Source organism: Oryctolagus cuniculus, chromosome 13 (genome assembly GCF_964237555.1).
Source record: "Oryctolagus cuniculus chromosome 13, mOryCun1.1, whole genome shotgun sequence".
Lineage (NCBI taxonomy): Eukaryota > Metazoa > Chordata > Mammalia > Lagomorpha > Leporidae > Oryctolagus > Oryctolagus cuniculus.
The window spans coordinates 18,600,323-18,618,627 of NC_091444.1; the positions used below are offsets into that span (position 1 = coordinate 18,600,323).

Consider the following 18,305-nt stretch of genomic DNA (forward strand, 5'->3'; position numbering starts at 1 on the left):
CTTGAAGGCTCCCAACAGGAGTGTTTTCTTCCCACTTCCATTCTGGTCAGGAGATGCCGATGCACACACACGGCCTGCCCCTTCTCAGCTGTGTGCCCACACTCTGCCTCGCACCCAAGTCCCTGCACCAGGGAGGAACAGGTTTAGTTCTAGTCGGTGGGCGGGCCCCTGCCTGGCTCCTTCCTGACCTGCCTGGCCACTGTCATCCCCCGCACTGTCCACCTGCTTCTGTGCTCAGTCGACATATGTCACATCGCACTGCGGTTTGTTCACAGAGCTTCCTGTTCCTCTTAGCGCCCTCTGGGCTTCGACTTCTCGTGGTGGGTTCCACGGCCCAGAGGCCCAGTGCCCCTTGGAAGTGGCCCCGCCAGGGCTCGGGCATGGCTGGGGAGGCATGCAGTGCCACTGGAGCGGCCACTTAGGCAGGGGCGGGGGCCTCGGCTGCTGTTTCCACTCTGCTAGAGGGGAGCAGTCTTGAAGAGCCGCTGATCCCCTTTCTGACCGCTGGAGGGAATGAATAAAGGTGAATTCTACCCGAAAAAAATAGAAGGTGGGAGTTTTAACTTCCCACCTACAGACAGATCTGGACAGGCACCCGTCCCCTGGCGCAGCCGCATTTGGTGACATGAGGCCTGACGGGGGACAGCCCCTTCCCCTGGGGCTCCTCTCCTCTGCCAGCAGCACGCCGAGGTGTCTCCTCTACCTGACCTTCCCCAGGTGACCCCACGTGCTCTCCTGTCGGCCAGCGCTAGCCACCCCTGGACACAGACTCAACTTCCGACTGTGGGCTCCAAAGCAGCGCCTCTGGGGATCCGGATGTGCTCCGGGCGGCTCCAGGTCATCCGGGTCTGTTCTGCATCCCCACCTCCCCCACCCCCAAACTGAAGCCCTTGCTCCCTGGACCCCTGAGAGACAGCGCATTTGGAGACAGGGCCTTCACCGAGATGATTAAGATGAGGTCATGGGCGCAGGTCCCACCCCAACCCAACGGATGCCCTTATCAGAGAAAACCAGGACACCGGCACAGAGACACTGTGGGAAGGCAGGACCAGAGGCACGGAGAGACCTCAGATGACACCAGGCCCTCCCACACCTCCATCTTGCGCTTCCCGTCTCTAGAATGGCGAGGACACGCGTTTCTGTGGTTGAAGCCACCAGTCTGTGGTCCCGTTAGGGCAGCCCCGGGCCCCTACAGGGTCTTAGTCTGGATCCCTCTCCAGCCCAGAGGGAACCACTGGAGGAAGGACATCTCATGCCATCCAGGCAGGAGCGGCTCTCTTCCCAGTCCCTCTCATGGCTTTATCTTGCATCTTGATCACTGCAACAGCCATGCCCCAAGCAAGTCTGAGCGTATCTTGACTGCAGGGCATGACGTCAGGGCGCATTCTGGGAGGGGGGGCTGTTTGTGCCCTGCAGGGCCATTGAAGGCAGCACTGGTTGCACTGGTTTCCATGGGCCAGCCCACCCCACCCATGTCTCCAGATGTTGGCCCCGCAGGGGCTGACAGTTGAGAACTGTCTTAAGGACAGTTCTGGAAGATTCTATAGAGGAGAGTGTTCACTCTCTTCTGTTCCCAGCAGCTCCCTAGCATCTAGAAGAATAAATGGCAGGGCCGGCGTGGTGGTTTAGTGGGTAAAGCTGCCATCTGCAGTGCCAGCATCCCATATGGGCACCGGTTCGAGTCCTAGCTACTCCACTTCTGATCCAGCTCTCTGCTATGGCCTGAGAAAGCAGTGGAAGATGGCCGAAGTGCTTGGGCCCCTGCACCCACGTGGGAGACCTGGAAGAAGCACCAGGCTCCTGGCTTTGGATAGGCCCAGTTCCAGCTGTTGTGGCCATGTGGGGAGTGAACCAGCAGATGGAAGACCTCTCTCTCTCTGCCTCTGCCTTTCAAATAAATAAAAAATATTTTTTTTAAAAAAAGGAATAAATGGCACAGAGCAGGTGCTTAATAAATATTTGAATAAATCTAAAACCCAAGTCATTCAGTTGTGTGATCAGTAATTTGTCCCCGTGAGTCAAATTCTTCCATCGATTTGACATCTGAATTTTTCCCTGGAAGTCTGCAAGTGTTACTTTGAACTGTGTCCAGCTCGGCTTAGTGCTCTAGGTCATTACTTGCAAATCAGCAAGTCCTTTTGCAGCCACAAAATCAAGTTCCAGGGCAGCCACACTGCAGGGAGGGGAGTCGGGGCTCTGGGTATTGGAGATACTACCCATCCACCAGCTGTAAGTGATCTGGCCGTTGCTGGAATGGAATGATCTTTCCACCCAAGTGTCGCTCGCTGCTGTTTCACAATGTGCACCCACTCTCGACCCCTGGGCCACGTGTAACACCTCGATCTCCTGGATGTCCAAGGTCAGCTATAATCCCAACCCAGCTGCTTGGCATGCAGACCCCAAACATCGAGTCCCTCTGGGACAAACGTAACACAGCGTGCACAGGCAGGAGGGGCTGCTACAACCTGGACTTGCCTTTGGCCGGATGTGAGGTGCAGGTGACTTGGAAATGGTTTCATTCCCTTCACTGACTATTTCAGAACAGTTTCCTGTTAGGTATTGTGATGTCTTCACTCTGAGCTCTGGAATGTTTTTAGTACAAAGATCCAGGGACAAATTCTTCAGTTCCATGAACATGAATGGTTCAATTGATCCAGTTTTGCACCTTTTTCTCCAGCTGCAAACGGCTCAAGGTCACCCAAACAAAGGTGCTCATGTTCTCCACACCGCCCTCTGCCTTCAACACCCTGCCCACACCCAGCCCATCTTCAGGATCTGGTTCAAGTGCCAGTCCTCCCAGAAGCCTCCCTCTGTGCAAGGGCTGCCTGTGCTCTCGAGGCACACTGTGCCTGGATCCCACCCAATTCCACCGAGCTTAAAGGAAACCGGGAGACAGAAAACCAGCAGCTGGTTCCTCGTCGCCGGCGAGAGGACTAGCACACAAGGCCAAGTGCCTGCAGGAAGGGGCGGGCGGCACAGAAGCTGGAGCAGGCTGAGGAACTGCAAGCCCTGGGACATTCCGAGGGCGGAGGTGCAGGGTGGAGCCGAGAACAGGAAGCCTGGTGAGACATCTCCATGAAGCAGGGTGGGCACTGTGGCTCAGTGGGTTAAACCGCTCCTCGGGACACCAGCATCCTGTTTCAGAGTGCCCAGGTTCAAGTCCTGTCTCTGCTGCTGATCCAGCTTCCTGCGAATGCCCCTGGGAGACAGCAGAAGATGGCCCAAGGGGTTGAGTCTCCCACCCATGTGGGAGACCTGGATGGGGTCCTGGCTCCTGGCTTCAGCCTGGCTCAGCCACAGCTGTTACAGACATCTGGGGAGTGAGCCAGCAGATGGACGCTTTCCCTGCCTTTCAAATGAAAACAAACACTTTATAAAGAGTCTGTCAGACCCCAAGATCCTGTGTCTCACCTTCTTCAGATGTAACAAATCCCACACATTTATTCCCTGGAGCAGTCCCTCAGGCACAGCTCGGGGTGTAGGGGAGAACCAGGCACCAGGCAGAAAAAGCATCAAGGCCTCCCATCATATCTGTACATTCTAGAGAGAAGGAACTGTCCTTTGTTAGATTTTTAAAATTTTGAAACAGGTGGACAGACAGAGCTACCATCTGATGGTTCACTCCCCAAATACCTCCAACAGCAGACGCTGGGCCAGGCCAAAGAAAGCTAGGAATTCAACCCAGGTCTCCCACGTGGGTGACAGGGACCCAAGTACTTGAGCCACCACCTGCTGCCCCCCAGGGTGTGAGTTATCAGGGAACTGGAATTGGGAGTACAAGGACTCAAACCCAGGCGCTCCAATATGAGACATGGGTGTCCCAAGCAGAGTCTTAACTGCTAGGCCAAATGCCTGGCCCTTCTGTGAAGTCTCTTAAGAGCCCGGTTCTCCGGCAGTGGCTCCTGCTTCCCTCTCACTGAGGCCATTTCTCCTTGATCTTTGGTCCTGGACCAACGGCTGATTAACTGCCCTGCCCCCCAAGGACCCCACGGAGCCAAGTGCCCAGGGGCGCTATATCCTAGGGTAGCTGCAAGTGGCTCAGTTCTTGCTTTGGCCAGGACTAGAGTCGAGTGCACCTGCTGCTGGCTCCAGTAACATCTGTGGGCAAGGTCTCTGCCAAGGGCCAACCTTCCTCCGCGCTCATGCTTCAAGTGTGGCCCCTTTAAGACTTCAAGCGTCTCTGGCTTCGGATCACAACTCCCAGGACAACACTCTCTCTCCTCCATGCCCACCCTGGCGGCAGAGTTTGTAAGGAGCCCAGGCGAGACGGTGCCAGGGACTTGGTCTACTGGGAGCTTGGCCACGGTGTGTGAAGGGCAGGCACGGATTTGCCACAGGTCTTCCCTGCATGTTTGAAAAACTCAAACGGGGGCCAGCATCGTGGTGCAGCTGGTTAAGCAGCTGCTTGTGACACCAGCATCCCAAACTGGGGCACCGGTTCAAGTCCCGGCTGCTCCGGTTCTGATCCAGCTCCCTAATGAGCCTGGGAGGGCAGTGGAAGATGGCCTGGTACTTAGGACCCCGCCACCCATGTACAAGACACCAATAGACTTCCAGGCTCCTGGCTTTGGCCTGGCCCATCCACAGATGTTGAAGCCATTCAAGGAAAGAACCAGTGGATGGAAGAGCTCTCCCTCTGTGTGTCACCCTGCCTTTCAAACAAGGGGATGCCCCGAATAAGAAAAATGGATGCCCCAAATAAGAGAAAGGTAACTTAGAGTCATTCTACCTCGGAGCCACGAGAGGAGGCCTGGCACTGCTGGCTTACCCAAATGCATAATCTGGCTTGCAGCTGGCTCGCTCAGCTACTATCAAATCACAGGCGAATGCTGAGGGCCGGGGGTCCCGCCGCATGGACATCCTCCTTACTGTTGGTCTCGCTAGCGGGCAGAACACACAGGGGAGGAACTGACATGCGTGACGTCACGGGCCAGGAGGGAAGAAGGCAGAGGAAGCAGCAGCTCGTCGGACTCTGGGGGGCGAGCACGGCCGAGCGGGCTGCAGGCTGAACGAGGGGCAGGGCCTGGTCTCTCGGGAGAGCTGGCTTTCCCAGCCTCTTGTCTTCCTTCTGCGCTGATTCCCCTCCAAGCCCAGCCCTCTGGCAGCAGGGGAGCCAGGAGGTTTGGTGCTTGCCAGGAGCGGCCCTGGAGAACAGGATTCTGAAGTGGAAAGGCGACAGCCGGAGCAGGAAGACGTGAGCGGCTTCTGATGGAGGACAGGGCATGAGAATGGGAATGGGGGCGGGGCCGGCTCAGGCTGCACGGGCAGTGGTCAGTGGTCTGGGGGCTTTGTCTCCAGGGGCATCGTGGACTCTGGGAAAAGAGAGAAGTGCCCAGCCCGAGATTTCTACACTCAGAACTGCAGTGATGAGGGGGATGGAGAGCCGAGACCCCCAAGACCCCCAATGCCTGCCCAGCATGCCGCTGTGGGATGGGGAACCGCAGCGTGAGGGCCTGGGCTGTGGACGGCGCTCTCTCAGCACGGCCCTTCCGGGACAGGCCAGGCCAGATGCAAAGGGGCCGGGAAACAGCTTTAACACAGGCAAGCAGCCCCCGACCCGAAGCAGGGCTCCGGCTGACACTCAGCGCTCACGTCTACTTTAAGAAGGCAGAGCCCAGGGCCTCTCCGGGAACAGAGCCCGCCCCGTGGCGCGCACCAGCCTGCCACCTCTCCTGGCTGCGGGGCCCTGAGGCGTGGGCCTGAAGCCATCTTGGGCTGTGCGAGGAGGGGCCATCTGTGCCACCCTCAGCTGCTGGCAGAACCTCTCGCTCATCTCAAGACCAGATGGGACAGACTCGGCCCCTGCACCACGGCTCCTAGCTTCCTCAGCGCTCCTGCAGGAGAGACTTCCTGCCTGAAACGCTCTCCTGCTCTCCCTGCGTGCCGAGCCCCGCTGATGCCTCGGTTTCTGGACCCGGGGCCTTCCTCAGGTGGCGGGGCAGAAGCCCAAAGGGTAAGATGGCTGCCACCCATAGGCCTGTGAGGTTGGCCTCTACTGCCCTCTGTTGGCCACAAGGAGCGCGCAAAGGATAAAAAGGCTGCTTTTTTCCAGGCACTGAAACTGAGCAGTTTGTGTCCCAGAACGCCAGGGGCAGGCCAGCAGCTGGAGCCTCCGGAAGGCTCGCTGTTCCCGGAGGTGGGCTGGGGACGAGGGCACACACAGGGACACACCTGCGGTCAAGCACCACGGCCCAGCTGCTGAGCTGGGATACCGAGATCCGGGTGGTCTTGACGGTTCTCCACCGGACACTGCCTGGCCAGAATCCCCGTAGGCAGAGGCCACGCTGCCCTTAGTGCAAAGGCAGCTGGGAAGGCGCACTGCCCGGACAGAATCTCACGCCACAGAGGCCTTCGTCACTCCACACGTTGATTGTATTTGCAAGGGGTCAGGGAAGCAGCGGAGGGAGACACCGCCGGGGTGCGGGGGCCGAGACCCCTCAGAAATCCACGGTGTCGTCCTCGCCGGCCGCAGACTCTGTGCCCACCTCCTCGTAATCCTTCTCCAAGGCGGCCAGGTCTTCTCGGGCCTCGGAGAACTCGCCCTCCTCCATGCCCTCGCCCACGTACCAGTGCACAAAGGCGCGCTTGGCGTACATGAGGTCAAACTTGTGGTTGAGGCGGGCCCAGGCCTCAGCGATGGCGGTCGTGTTGCTCAGCATGCAGACTGCCCGCTGCGCCCTGGCCAGGTCGCTCCCAGGCACCACGGTGGGGGGCTGGTAGTTGATGCCCACCTAAGAAGAAACAGAAGTCCAAGCGCCTGACTTCATGTTGCCGGGGGGGTCTGCCCGAGGACGCCCGTAGCTGGGAAGGGGCGGTGGCTGGGCTGTGGCATTTGCCAGCCCGGGAGAACTGTGCAGAGGGAGGGCAGCACTGCAGGGAGACAGACAGGCCCTGAACGCGGGGCAGCCCGCAGGGCCAGTCCCCTCCAAGTTGCCGTCAAGAGAAAGGGTGCGGGGCCGGCGCTGCGGCACAGTGGGTCAGGCCACTTGATGCGACACAGGCATCCCACGTGCCCGCTGGCTGGAGTCCCAGCTGCTCCACCTCTGAGCCAGCTCTATGCTAATGCGCCCGGGAAAGCAGTGGATGACAGTCCAAGTGCTGGGGCCTCTGCCACCACTTAGGAGACCTGGATGGAGTTCTTGGCTCCTGGCTTCAGTCTGGCCTAGTGCTGGTCGTCGCAGCCACTTGGGGAATGAACCAGTAGAAGGGTGATCTCTCTCCCCATCTCCTCCCCACACCATGTAACTCTCCCTTTCAAAATAAATCCTGGTGCTGGTGCTGTGGCATGGTGGGTAAAGCCGCTGCCTGCAGTGCTGGCATCTCATATGGGTGCCAGTTCGAGTCCCTGTTGCTCCACTTTTTTTTTTTTTTTGGCAGTTATTTGACAGGTAGAGTTATAGACAGTGAGAAAGAGACAGAGAGAAAGGTCTTCCTTCCATTGGTTCACTCCCCAAATGGCCACTACAGCCGGCGCTGCGCTGATCCAAAGCCAGGAGCCAGGAGCCTCTTCCCGGTCTCCCATGCGGTTGCAGGGGCCCCAGCACTTGGGCCATCCTCCACTGCCTTCCCGGGCCACAGCAGAGAGCTGGACTGGAGGAGGAGCAACCGGAACTAGAACCCGGCGCCTACATGGATGCTGGTGCCGCAGGCGGAGGATTAACCAAGTGAGCCATGGCGCCAGCCCTGCTCCACTTCTGATCCAGGTCCCTGCTGATGCTCCTGGTGGGGGACAGCAGAGGATGGCCTGACCCCTTGGGCCCCTGTACCCCTGTGGGAGACCCGGATGAGGCTCCTGGTTCTGGCCTGGCCCAGCTCTGGTAGTTGCGGCCATTCCTCCCCCCCCCCCCCCCCGCCTCTCCTCATTACTGTTTCAAATAAATAAATAAATCTTTAAAAAAAAACACTTAAAATATTTTTATTTGAAAGGCAAAGTGACAGAGAGACCTTCCATTTGCTGGTTCACTCCCTAAATGCCCACAAGTGCCAGAGGTGGGCCAGGCCAAATCAGGTGCCTGAAACTCCATCCAGGTCTCCCACAAGGTGGCGGGACCCAAGTCCTTGGGCCATCATCTGTTGCCTTCCCAGATGCGTTAACAGGCAGGGAGCTGGAATCAGAAGTGGATCTGGGACTTGAAGCCAGGCACTCTGATATGGGCTGTGGGCGTCCCCATCAGTGGCGAAACCTGCTGTGCCACAGCACCCAGCGCTGGGGGAAGTACTGTTAATCTTGTTAGGCAGAAAAGTGTGTGTGTGTGTGTTGTGTGTGTGATACAGCTAGGTAAGTGAGCACAGAGATTCAAATGTTCAGTCTAGGTGGCAGGGAGGTGGGTGCTAACGTGGCCCAGGGTCTTTAGAATGTTCACAGAAGCTATATTATGGGGCAGGCATTCGGCACAAGGGTCAAGACACCATTTTGGTGCCGGCACCCCATAACGGAGTACCTGGGTTCGAGTTCCAGCTGCACCTCTGCTTCTAGCTTCCTACTAAAGCACACCCCAGGTAACGGATGGCTTAAGCTGTGTCCCTGCCACCCAGGCTGGAGACCTAGACTGAATTCTGGGTTCCTGGCACCGGCTTGGCCCAACCCCGGCTGTTGCAGGCATTTGGTGCGTGAATCAGCGGATGCAAGATCTCTGCCTTGCAAAGAAATGAAAATACAAAAATTGCAAGAAATTGTGTATTATAGAACCATGCACAGGTTTTGAAATGTTTTGTACCAAAATAAACTTTGAAAAAATGAGATATTTGAAAGAAATAGTCAGAGAGAGAGAAAGGGAGGGAGAGACAGAGTTTTCCACTCACTGATTCACTCTCTAAATGGCTCCAACAGCAGGGCTGGGCCATGTCAAAGCCAGGAGCTCCATGCATTTCTACCACGTGAGTAGCAGGGGCTCACGACCCTGGACCATCCTCCGCTGCTTTCCCAGGCACACTGGTAGGGAGCTGGATTGGGAGCAGGGCAGCCTGGACTTGAGCAGGCTCTGATACAAGATGCCAGTGTCGGAAGTGGCAGCGTTCGGCTGCACCACACGCCAGCCTCTAAACTTAGCTTTTAATTCCATTTTTCCATTAATTTCCTGAAGCCTCCTCATACCTGTTTCTCTAGTTCCCTGTAGTTTAGAAAATTCACAGTTTAAAAAAGTACAAGGAGGGGCCAGTGCTGTGGCGCAGCAGGTTAAAGCCTTGGCCTGAAGTGCCGGTATCCCATACGGGCACCGGTTCTAGTCCCGGCTGCTCCTCTTCTGATCCAGCTCTCTGCTATGGCCTGGGAAAGCAGTAGAAGATGGCCCAAGTCCTTGGGTCCCTGCACCCACATGGGAGACCTGGAAGAAGCTTCTGACTCCTGGCTTTGGATCGGCTCAGCTCTGGCCATTGCAGCCATCTGGGGAGTGAACCAGTGGATGGAAGACCATTCTATCTGTCTCCAGCTCTCTCTGTAACTCTGTCTTGCAAATAAATAAAAAAAAAATCTTAAAAAAAAAAGTATAAGGGGGGGCCAGCACTGTGGCATAGTGGGTAAAGACACCTCCTGCAGCGCCAGCATCCCATATGGGCACTGGTTCAAGTCCCGGCTGCTCCACTTTCGAGTCAGCTCTCTGCTGTGGCCTGGGAAAAGAGTTAAAGATGGCCCAAGTCTTTGGGCCCCGGCACCCACATGGGAGACCAGGAAGACACTCCTGGCTCTTGGCTTTGGATCGGATCAGCATGGCTCCGGCCGTTGTGGCCAACTGGGGAGTGAACCAGCAGATGGAAGACCTCTCCCTCTCTCTCTCTCTCTCTCTCTCTCTCTCTGCTTCTCCTTCTCTGTGTAACTCTGACTTTCAGATAAATACATCTTAAATATATATATATATATATATATATATATATATGGAACTGTGAAGATCTCCAACCGGACCTAACCCTGCCTGACTTTAAATACTGGTCTATCCTGAATGAATACATGCATTTTAGATTCTGTGGTTTTATTTTCCCTTAAAGAAAGGGAAGTTTCCCACTGACGCCTCAAGTTCAAGGCGCTTACTCCTCCTCAACAAGCTGGGGGTGTCCTCTGCATGGCTCCGGCTCCTCCCTGCGCCGAGGCTGGGACCGCCGCCTGCCCTCATTGCCAGATCTGCCCTCCTGGCTCTGCCGCCCCTCCCATGGCGGCCACAGCCACTGCTGTCACAGCTGTCACCCCAGAGTGAACCCACACGACTCAAACGAGGTCATGAGCCTCACACCTTGGCAGCGGGCACTGGCAAGAGCGTAACCGAGTTCTCGCTCCTATGCTCACAGGGGCCCTTCCCACTCCCGTTCTCCCCACATCCTGATGGCTGACCCTCTGTGCTGCCTGAAGCATCCCCTCTGGGCAGGGGCCCCATCACAGGCTGGGTCCTGGCACACAGAGATGAAGCTGTCCCCGCCCCCCCCGCCCCGGGCTGTCACACCTGTGGAATGTCTTCGCGCCCAGTTAGGTGACACGAGGCTGATACTTTCCCTTTCACAAAGGTAATCTTCCAAGGAGAGTCCTCCCTGGCTTCACAGTCCCCAGGCCTGGCTTCCAGGTGGGCTGAGATGGATCAAGTTCAAGGCAACCTCTACAGCCGCCTTTCTCCTGTTCCTCCCACCCCGGGGCACGCATTCTTCATGCCTGTGATTCTACAGGACCCTCCCTCTCCATGGGTGCACAGGCCACACAGGCCAATCCCTCCCTCTCTCCCGACTTGCCTTGAAACCTGTGGGACACCAGTCCACGAACTGGACGGTGCGCTTGGTCTTGATGGTGGCGATAGCCGCGTTCACGTCCTTGGGCACCACATCTCCACGGTAGAGCACGCAGCAGGCCATGTACTTGCCGTGGCGGGGGTCACACTTGACCATCTGATTGGCAGGGTCGAAGCAGGCGCTGGTGATCTCCGAGACTGACAGCTGCTCGTGGGAGGCCTTCTCCGCCGAGATGATGGGCGAGTAGGTCACCAGCGGGAAGTGGATGCGGGGGTAGGGCACCAGGTTGGTCTGGAACTCCGTGAGGTCCACGTTGAGGGCGCCTTCAAAACGCAGGGAGGCGGTGATGGAGGACACGATCTGCCCGATGAGCCGGTTGAGGTTGGTGTAGGTGGGGCACTCGATGTCCAGGCTGCGACGGCAGATGTCGTAGATGGCCTCATTGTCCACCATGAAGGCGCAGTCCGAGTGCTCCAGGGTGGTGTGGGTGGTCAGGACGGAGTTATAGGGCTCCACCACCGCGGTGGACACTTGGGGGGCTGGGTAGATGGCGAACTCCAACTTGGACTTCTTGCCGTAGTCCACAGAGAGCCGCTCCATCAGCAGAGAGGTAAAGCCCGAGCCGGTGCCGCCCCCGAAGCTGTGGAAGACCAGGAAGCCCTGGAGCCCGGTGCACTGATCCGTCTAGAGGAGGAGGGGACGCGGTCAGGACACGGAGAGCCCAGCCACGGCGCCTGCCCCACCCTCTCCTCCAGCAGACTTTTCTGCTTCCCCACCTATAGGTGTATCTGCTTCTGGGTTTTGAAAAGACCTGGACGTGGGGCTGGTGCTGTGGCGCAGTGGGTTAAAACCCAAGCCTGCAGCACCGGCATCCCATATGGGCACTGGTTCAAGTCCTGGCTGCTCCACTTCCCATCTAGCTCCCTGCTAACGTGCCTGGGAAAGCAGTGGAAGATGGCCCAAGTCCTTGGGCCCCTGTACCCACGTGGAAAACACTGAAGAAGCTCTTGGCTCCTGGCTTTGGATCGGCACAGCTCTGGCTATTGAGGCCATTTGGGGAGTGAACCAGTGGATGGAAGACCTCTCTCTGTCTCTCTCTACCTCTCTCTGTAACTCTTTCAAATAAATAAAATAAATCTTACAAAAAAAAAGACCTGGATGTATAATTTATACCTAAGTGTGTGTGTTTTAAGTGGCGAGCATATACAAGGGGCCTTTAAGAAGTTTGTGGAAATGTGTGTTATGAAAAAACTATGGTTTGTGGTGGCGTGGGAGCAGAACAGGAGCTGTGGCGCTGGAACCACGGCCGGACAGGCATCTAGGAAGTTTCTTCCGCTCTTTGTCCAGGTCTTGGTTGAGAGGAGCACCACTAACCAAAGGAGGCGTTAGGCTCCCTGAAAAATCTCGAGGGAAAGTATTGCAGCAATTGTAGCAGCTGTTGGACCAGCCTCGAAGGGAAAGGGTGGAGAGCTTCAAGCAGCGAGTGTGAAAGTTGAGGGTAAAGTTCTTCTTCCAGAATATGGAGGCACTACTGTAGTTCTAGACAAGGGTTATTTTCTATTTAGAGATGGTGGCATTCTTGGAAGATACATTATGTAGACTGAAATCTCTGAAACGGCATCCCACGAAGCTTCCATTCCACTGAAGTTCTGAAATCTTTCATCATGGAAATAATTTCCACGTCTCTTTTATAATAAACCAATGCCACCTAAAACAATGACACCCATTGTCTCTAAACTTTAGTTGCACTGTTCTGGTGTAAGCATTTACAAATAAAACATAAAACAAACAAACAAACAAACAAAAAAAAACCTATGCCGGCCGGCGCCGTGGCTCACTAGGCTAATCCTCCACCTTGCAGCGCCGGCACACCGGGTTCTAGTCCCGGTCGGGGCGCTGGATTCTGTCCCGGTTGCCCCTCTTCCAGGCCAGCTCTCTGCTGTGGCCCGGCAGTGCAGTGGAGGATGGCCCAAGTGCTTGGGCCCTGCACTCCATGGGAGACCAGGATAAGTACCTGGCTCCTGCCATCGGATCAGCACAGTGCGCCGGCCGTGGCAGCCATTGGAGGGTGAACCAATGGCAAAAGGAAGACCTTTCTCTCTGTCTCTCTCTCACTGTCCACTCTGCCTGTCCAAAAAAAAAAAAAAAAAAAATAAGCTTATCTCTTAATTCCCTCTTTTGGGGCTGGCGCTGTGGCACAGCAGGTTAACACCCTGGTCTGAAGTGCCGGCATCCCATATGAGCGCCGGTTCTAGTCCCGGCTGCTCCACTTCCGATCCAGCTCTCTGCTATGGCCTGGGAGAGCAGTAGAAGATGGCTCAAGTCCTTGGGCCCCTGCACCTACATGGGAGACCTGGAAGAAGCTCCTGGCTCCTGGCTTCGGATCGGCATAGTTTCGGCCGTTGCGGCCAACTGGGGAGTGAACCATCAGATGGAAGACCTCTCTCTCTCTCTCTCTCTCTCTCTCTCTTCATAACTCTGACTCTCAAGTAAAAAATAAATCTTAAAAAAAAGAGTTGTGATGATAATAATAATAATAATAATTCCCTCTTCTAGGCACTTGTTGAATTCTCTTGTAGACTCACACATAGAACTGAACCCATCACTATGTGAAGACTCCCACTGCCCCTAGAGCTGCCTCACGTCCTCTTGCTGCACCTCTGAATGGGTGGGAAAAGGAGGTCGGAGGCCTGGAGTTCTTGGGGGACAGATGACCCTGAAAGACTGGGCTGTGTGTGCAGCGCTGGGGATGGAGGGCACAGGATTTGCAGTAGGGAGCTGGGCCCTCTCGGCCTCACTGCTTCACCGTGCAATTGCAGCAGCCTGGCGGTGGCCGCGCTGCCCTGCTGAACAGACCCAGGACCATGTCTCAGACCGGAAGCCAGGAGCCTGCAGGTCTAACAAGTACCCGAGGCTCCCTGCACCAGAAGGGTCGTGTCAGTTGAAGGTACTTCGTTTTCTTTTCATTCTTGGGGGAGGGAGCACAGAATCCCATCCCTGGGGTCACTCCCACGTCCTCAGTCCCTGCTGGGCACAGAGCTCTCATCAAGACAGGGCCAAGTTGGGGCCGGCGCTGTGGCATAGAGGGCTAAGCCTCTGCCTGCAGTGCTGGCATCCTGTATGGTTGCTGGTTCTGGTCCCAGCTGCTCCTCTTCCTATCCAGCTCTCTGCTATGGCCTGGGAAAGCAGTAGAAGATGGCCCAAGTGCTTGGGCCCCTGCGCCTGCGTGGGAGACCCAGGAGAAGCTCCTGGCTCCTGGCTTTGGTTCAGCCGAGCTCCAGCCATTGTGGCCATTTGGGGAGTGAACCAGAGGAAGGAGGACCTTTCTCTCTCTCTCTCCTTCTCTCTGACTATACCTTTGCCTCTCAGATAAATAAATAAAATCTTAAAAAAAAAAAAAAAAAAAAAGGCCAAGCAACAGTGCCAAAGTCCTTGCTTCCAGGCGACCTTACCCCTGGCGCTCAGGGCCTTGGGCAGGGGATGGGTGAACCAGGGAAGCCTCTCCCCAGGTGGAGAGATCTGCATAGGCGTCTAAGAACAGCATGCTGAGCCGGCGCCGTGGCTCAATAGGCTAATCCTCCACCTTGCGGCGCCGGCACACCGGGTTCTAGTCCCGGTTGGGGCACCGGATTCTGTCCCGGTTGCCCCTCTTCCAGGCCTGCTCTCTGCTATGGCCAGGGAGTGCAGTGGAGGATGGCCCAGGTGCTTGGGCCCTGCACCCCATGGGAGACCAGGAAAAAGCACCTGGATCCTGGCTCCTGCCATCGGATCAGCGCGGTGCGCCGGCTGCAGCGGCGGCCATTGGAGGGTGAACCAACGGCAAAGGAAGACCTTTCTCTCTCTGTCTCTCTCTCTCACTGTCCACTCTGCCTATCAAAAATACAAAAAAAAAAAAAAAAAAAAGAACAGCATGCTGAGCCGGCAGGGGAGCCCTGTTCAGGCTTCCAAGCCAGATCTACACCTGGTACACGACAGCTCCCCCTAGAGGGAGCCGAGTGGACATACAGGCCAGAAGACAGCCTTGGGCACCAGCCACAGGCTGCGGCTGCCCTTTCGCAGTGCACAAGCTCAGCCTCCCAGGGAGGAAGCTGAGGGCGCAGTCAGCTCCTGCAGGTGCCAGGTCCTGCTCCCTGGTCCTGCTCACCTGTTTCCGGATCCGCTCCAGCACCAAGTCAATGATCTCCTTCCCCACGGTGTAGTGGCCACGGGCGTAGTTGTTGGCCGCGTCCTCCTTGCCAGATATTAGCTGCTCAGGGTGGAAGAGCTGTCTATAAATGCCAGTTCTTACCCCATCTTGAGGGGAAGAGAGAGGGCAGAGGTCAGAGGCCGACACAGGCAGGCACTGGGACCTCTGCGGTGGGCTCCCCTGGGTGTGACCCACAACAGCCAGTGATGGACACAGGGCCCTCCCCAGGCCCCCTCCTAACCCAGCTCCTCCCGGGCCCCTGAGGCAGTCCAGGGTGCCCTCAGCAGTGCCCCCCTCTTCATTCTGCTGGGTGAGGGCTCGGAGGGCCACCCGCTGGAAGGGCTAGACAGGGACTCCCTCCTGATGGGGTTAGAAGGCTGCCGGATGCAAACCGCTCCCACCACAGTTTAAGGCCTAAAACCACACACTTTAGGAAGACGGGGGAGGGGTCGGATTTCCAGGGGCAGGAAGAGGAGGAGAACAGCCTGCAGGAGGCGGGCAGGCTCCCACAGGCCCCCTCCCGGTAGGGGGCCGTGGCCGATGTTGCTCTACTCCCAGCTCCTCAGGCGTCCTCTGAGGGCAGGGAGTGGCCCTGACCCTTCCTGCTGGGATCCGTTCCTTGCCACATGCACCACACCAGGGCTGACCCCTGACCCAGGCACTGGGCAGTTTCCGGGCAGAGCTGGGCCACCGATCTCCCTCTCAGCACAGGGGTCTCTGAGACCCCTCCTGGACACCACATCGGCACATGCCACGGGCCGCAGGCTTGGGTGCTGTCCTCGGCCAGGTCAGCCTGCATTCTGAGTGCCCCCCAACCCCTTCCCAGGGGCAGGGCTCCCCACTCACCTATGACGGCAGGCTCCAGGTCCACAAAGACAGCCCGGGGCACGTGCCTGCCAGCCCTCGTCTCGCTGAAGAAGGTGTTGAAGGAGTCGTCGCCGCTCGCCGGGGCCTTGTCGCCGAGCACGGTGCCGTTGGGTTGGATACTGTGCTCCATGCAGTAGAGCTCCCAGCAGGCATTGCCCATCTGCACCCCGGCCTGGCCCACGTGGATGGAGATGCACTCGCGCTGGGGGGTGGGGGGGGCGGAGGAGGGGCAGAGCAGAGCCACAGGCTGCAGCAGCGTGGGCAGCAGGCAGGCAGCGCAGAGGGGGCTTCCCCGAGAACAGCTCTCCTTCCCCAAAGCTGAGGCTTCCCAGTGTAGCCTACTCCAAGCCTTCCCACCCATCCCAGGCCCTCATCGCCCGACCTTGACACCAGGCTTTGGAAGTTCAGGACAGGAAATAGACAGCTGAACCTCACGGGTGCCAGAAGCCCTCTGGGGGGGGGGGGGCATGTGCCAAGACAGGTCCGCCAGGGGCTTCTGCCCCCAGCCCGGGGCCTCGGAGAAGAGGTGCCCATGGCAGCTGCTCTGTCTCCCCCACACGCTGAAGGGGCAGGAGGCCAAGCTCAGGCCTGTGGACGAGTTGAGGAAGCAGCCCAGGAGCCAGAGCCAGGCTTGTGAAAACTCACCCACCACCTCGCCCTGGACACCTGTCCCGGCCTGCTGCAGTAGCAGGGGTTACCTAGGCAGGTAGCACACAAGGGTCACAGCCCAGGCCTAACACCCACTGTTCAAGCCCCCTCACCCAGCCAAACCCGGGGACAAGCAGGCCTTCCCATGTGCAGGTCCTTTCCGCCCAAGCCACTGTCCAAAGATCCCTTTAGGGCCAAGCACCTCCGGGGGGGGGGGGGGGCAGCAGAGAAAGAGCCCAGGAGCGACCAAAAGGCTTCTGTGAGGCGCGACCCAGAGAGAAGGAGCCAGAGGGCCTTCCTGCCGGCACCTGGTGCCTAAGAACCCCCTGGTCAAGCACCGGGCCAAAGGCGCGGATCTCTGACCTCGGGCGGAGCTGGCCGCTCCAAAGGCATCCGGGAACGGACTCCGAACCGGAAAACCTGCCTGCACTGCCTGCCTCGGAGCGAGACCTCGGAAGGAGGCGGACCTCAGCTGCAGACCCCACACATCTTTGTCCCCCGGGCTCCCTCGGTCAGCTCCAGGCGCCAGCGCGAGAGGGGCAGTGCTGGCCCGGCCTCCCTGGGCGTCCGGCCCTTCCGCGCGGCTCCCCAAGTATCCCTGGCACCCTGCGCATCCCCCAACAGCCAGGGCCGCCCGGGCTCCCCTTCTTCCCGCGCGTCTTTACCATGGTGGCTCTGGCAGGCGAAATTCTAGCGGGCAGGGAGCGAAGACGCACCAGGAGTCTCCAGCGATGCCACGCATCCCTGCGCCCCGCAGTCCCCGGGGCTTAAGTACTCACGCGGAGGCGCCGGCCGGTCAGGGCCACACCCTACGCGCCCCTCACTGGGCCAGGTCCCCGCCGAGGCCCGCCCCTCTCCCCGCTATTGGCCGGCCGCATGCGGGAGAGCCATGCCGGAGCGGTCATTGGCCAGTTTGTAAAGACCAAGGGAGGGAAGGCAGCGAGGGTCCGCGCCCTCCAGGCAGCCCCACCCCGGCCTTTGCGCGCGCGTGGGCTGGGAGTGGGCGGCTGAATCGTTCAGGTTTTGTCTACCAGAAACGCCGAGGACCTGGTGCAGAAGTGCGTGGTCCCTGGAGCGTGATGCTGCTGGGGCCCTGCAGAAACGAAGGTGTTCGCGCGTCTGAGGTGGGCGCACAGGTGTGGGGGAGCACCTCGCAGGTGCCGGCGGCTGGAATCGCGGTAGCGGCTCTGGTTCGGGTGACTCCGCTTCCTGGAGGCGCAAGAGGTCCAGGTTACTCAGGGTAGAGAGTGAAGAGGATTGGGGTGAAGATGGAGAGGGGCTGGCACTTATATAATTCCACTGGCTCGGGCTCCACGGAGGGGCTTTGAAGACAGGAGCAACGTGATCAGGGCGGCGTCTGGGGCAGCGACGTTACCCGTGCGCTGTTGACCCCTGCGCTGGCTTCCTGTTGCTCCATGCTGAACGGCATGCGTGCGCTTTCCCTCTCGCCAAGCTGAGATGTTTTACTTCTAAATACTCCTGCCTAACCAAGCAGCTCGTTTCCTACCTTGGAGGGTTGATGTTTGGTTTCATCAAATGACGGATCCCCCTCCCCACCCCCACCCCCACCCCCAGCGATTACTTTGGGATCTGTGCAGCCCATGCCCCAGGAGCCCCAGGCATCCCGCCTCTGATTCATCCCTTCCTGCCTGTGGCTGGCTGAGTCAGGCGTGGAGGTTTGCACCGCCTGAGGCAGAGGGGCTCTCGTGATGTGACGACTTTTTGCTGCTCTAACTCTGGAACACTCCGAGTTACTAGGTCACTGGCCAGTGAGATGGCAGACGAGCTGGCCCCTGGACTCCTGCATCCACTTTCCCATGAGACTCTAGCTCCTGCCATTCAAAACTGTCCTGGCATTGAAACCAGACTCCTGTTCCGGTGACGGAGGGAAGTTTTT

At 58.0% G+C, this 18,305-nt stretch overlaps 1 protein-coding gene and 1 pseudogene across 2 annotated transcripts; one reads left to right on the plus strand and one right to left on the minus strand.

The window, feature by feature from the left end:
* Positions 1–6,350: 6,350 nt before the first annotated feature.
* Positions 6,351–17,246, minus strand: LOC100340939 (tubulin alpha-1 chain). 2 transcript variants are annotated; one of them, XM_051821113.2, is made up of 6 exons: positions 17,074–17,246; positions 16,406–16,458; positions 15,740–15,962; positions 14,852–15,000; positions 10,711–11,391; positions 6,351–6,731 (listed from the first exon to the last, which is right to left on the minus strand). In XM_051821113.2, exons 3-6 carry the CDS (start codon positions 15,918–15,920, stop codon positions 6,438–6,440), a joined length of 1,305 nt encoding a protein of 434 aa, XP_051677073.1. In that variant the 5' UTR covers positions 15,921–15,962; positions 16,406–16,458; positions 17,074–17,246; the 3' UTR covers positions 6,351–6,437. The 2 variants fall into 2 exon arrangements, with proteins under 2 accessions (XP_051677073.1, XP_051677072.1); XM_051821112.2 differs by lacking the exon at positions 16,406–16,458 and having other exon boundaries at positions 17,074–17,245.
* Positions 11,937–12,491, plus strand: LOC103351023 (10 kDa heat shock protein, mitochondrial pseudogene; annotated as a pseudogene).
* Positions 17,247–18,305: the final 1,059 nt, after the last annotated feature.

Excerpts from the sequence above, each read along its gene's own strand:
- LOC100340939 (XM_051821112.2), bottom strand. Across the intron at positions 15,001-15,739 it reads CCTGGAGCCTGCCGTCATAG|ATGGGGTAAGAACTGGCATT; the intron begins GTGAGTGGGGAG and ends CTTCCCCTCAAG. Across the intron at positions 11,392-14,851 it reads TGGAGCGGATCCGGAAACAG|ACGGATCAGTGCACCGGGCT; the intron begins GTGAGCAGGACC and ends CTCCTCCTCTAG.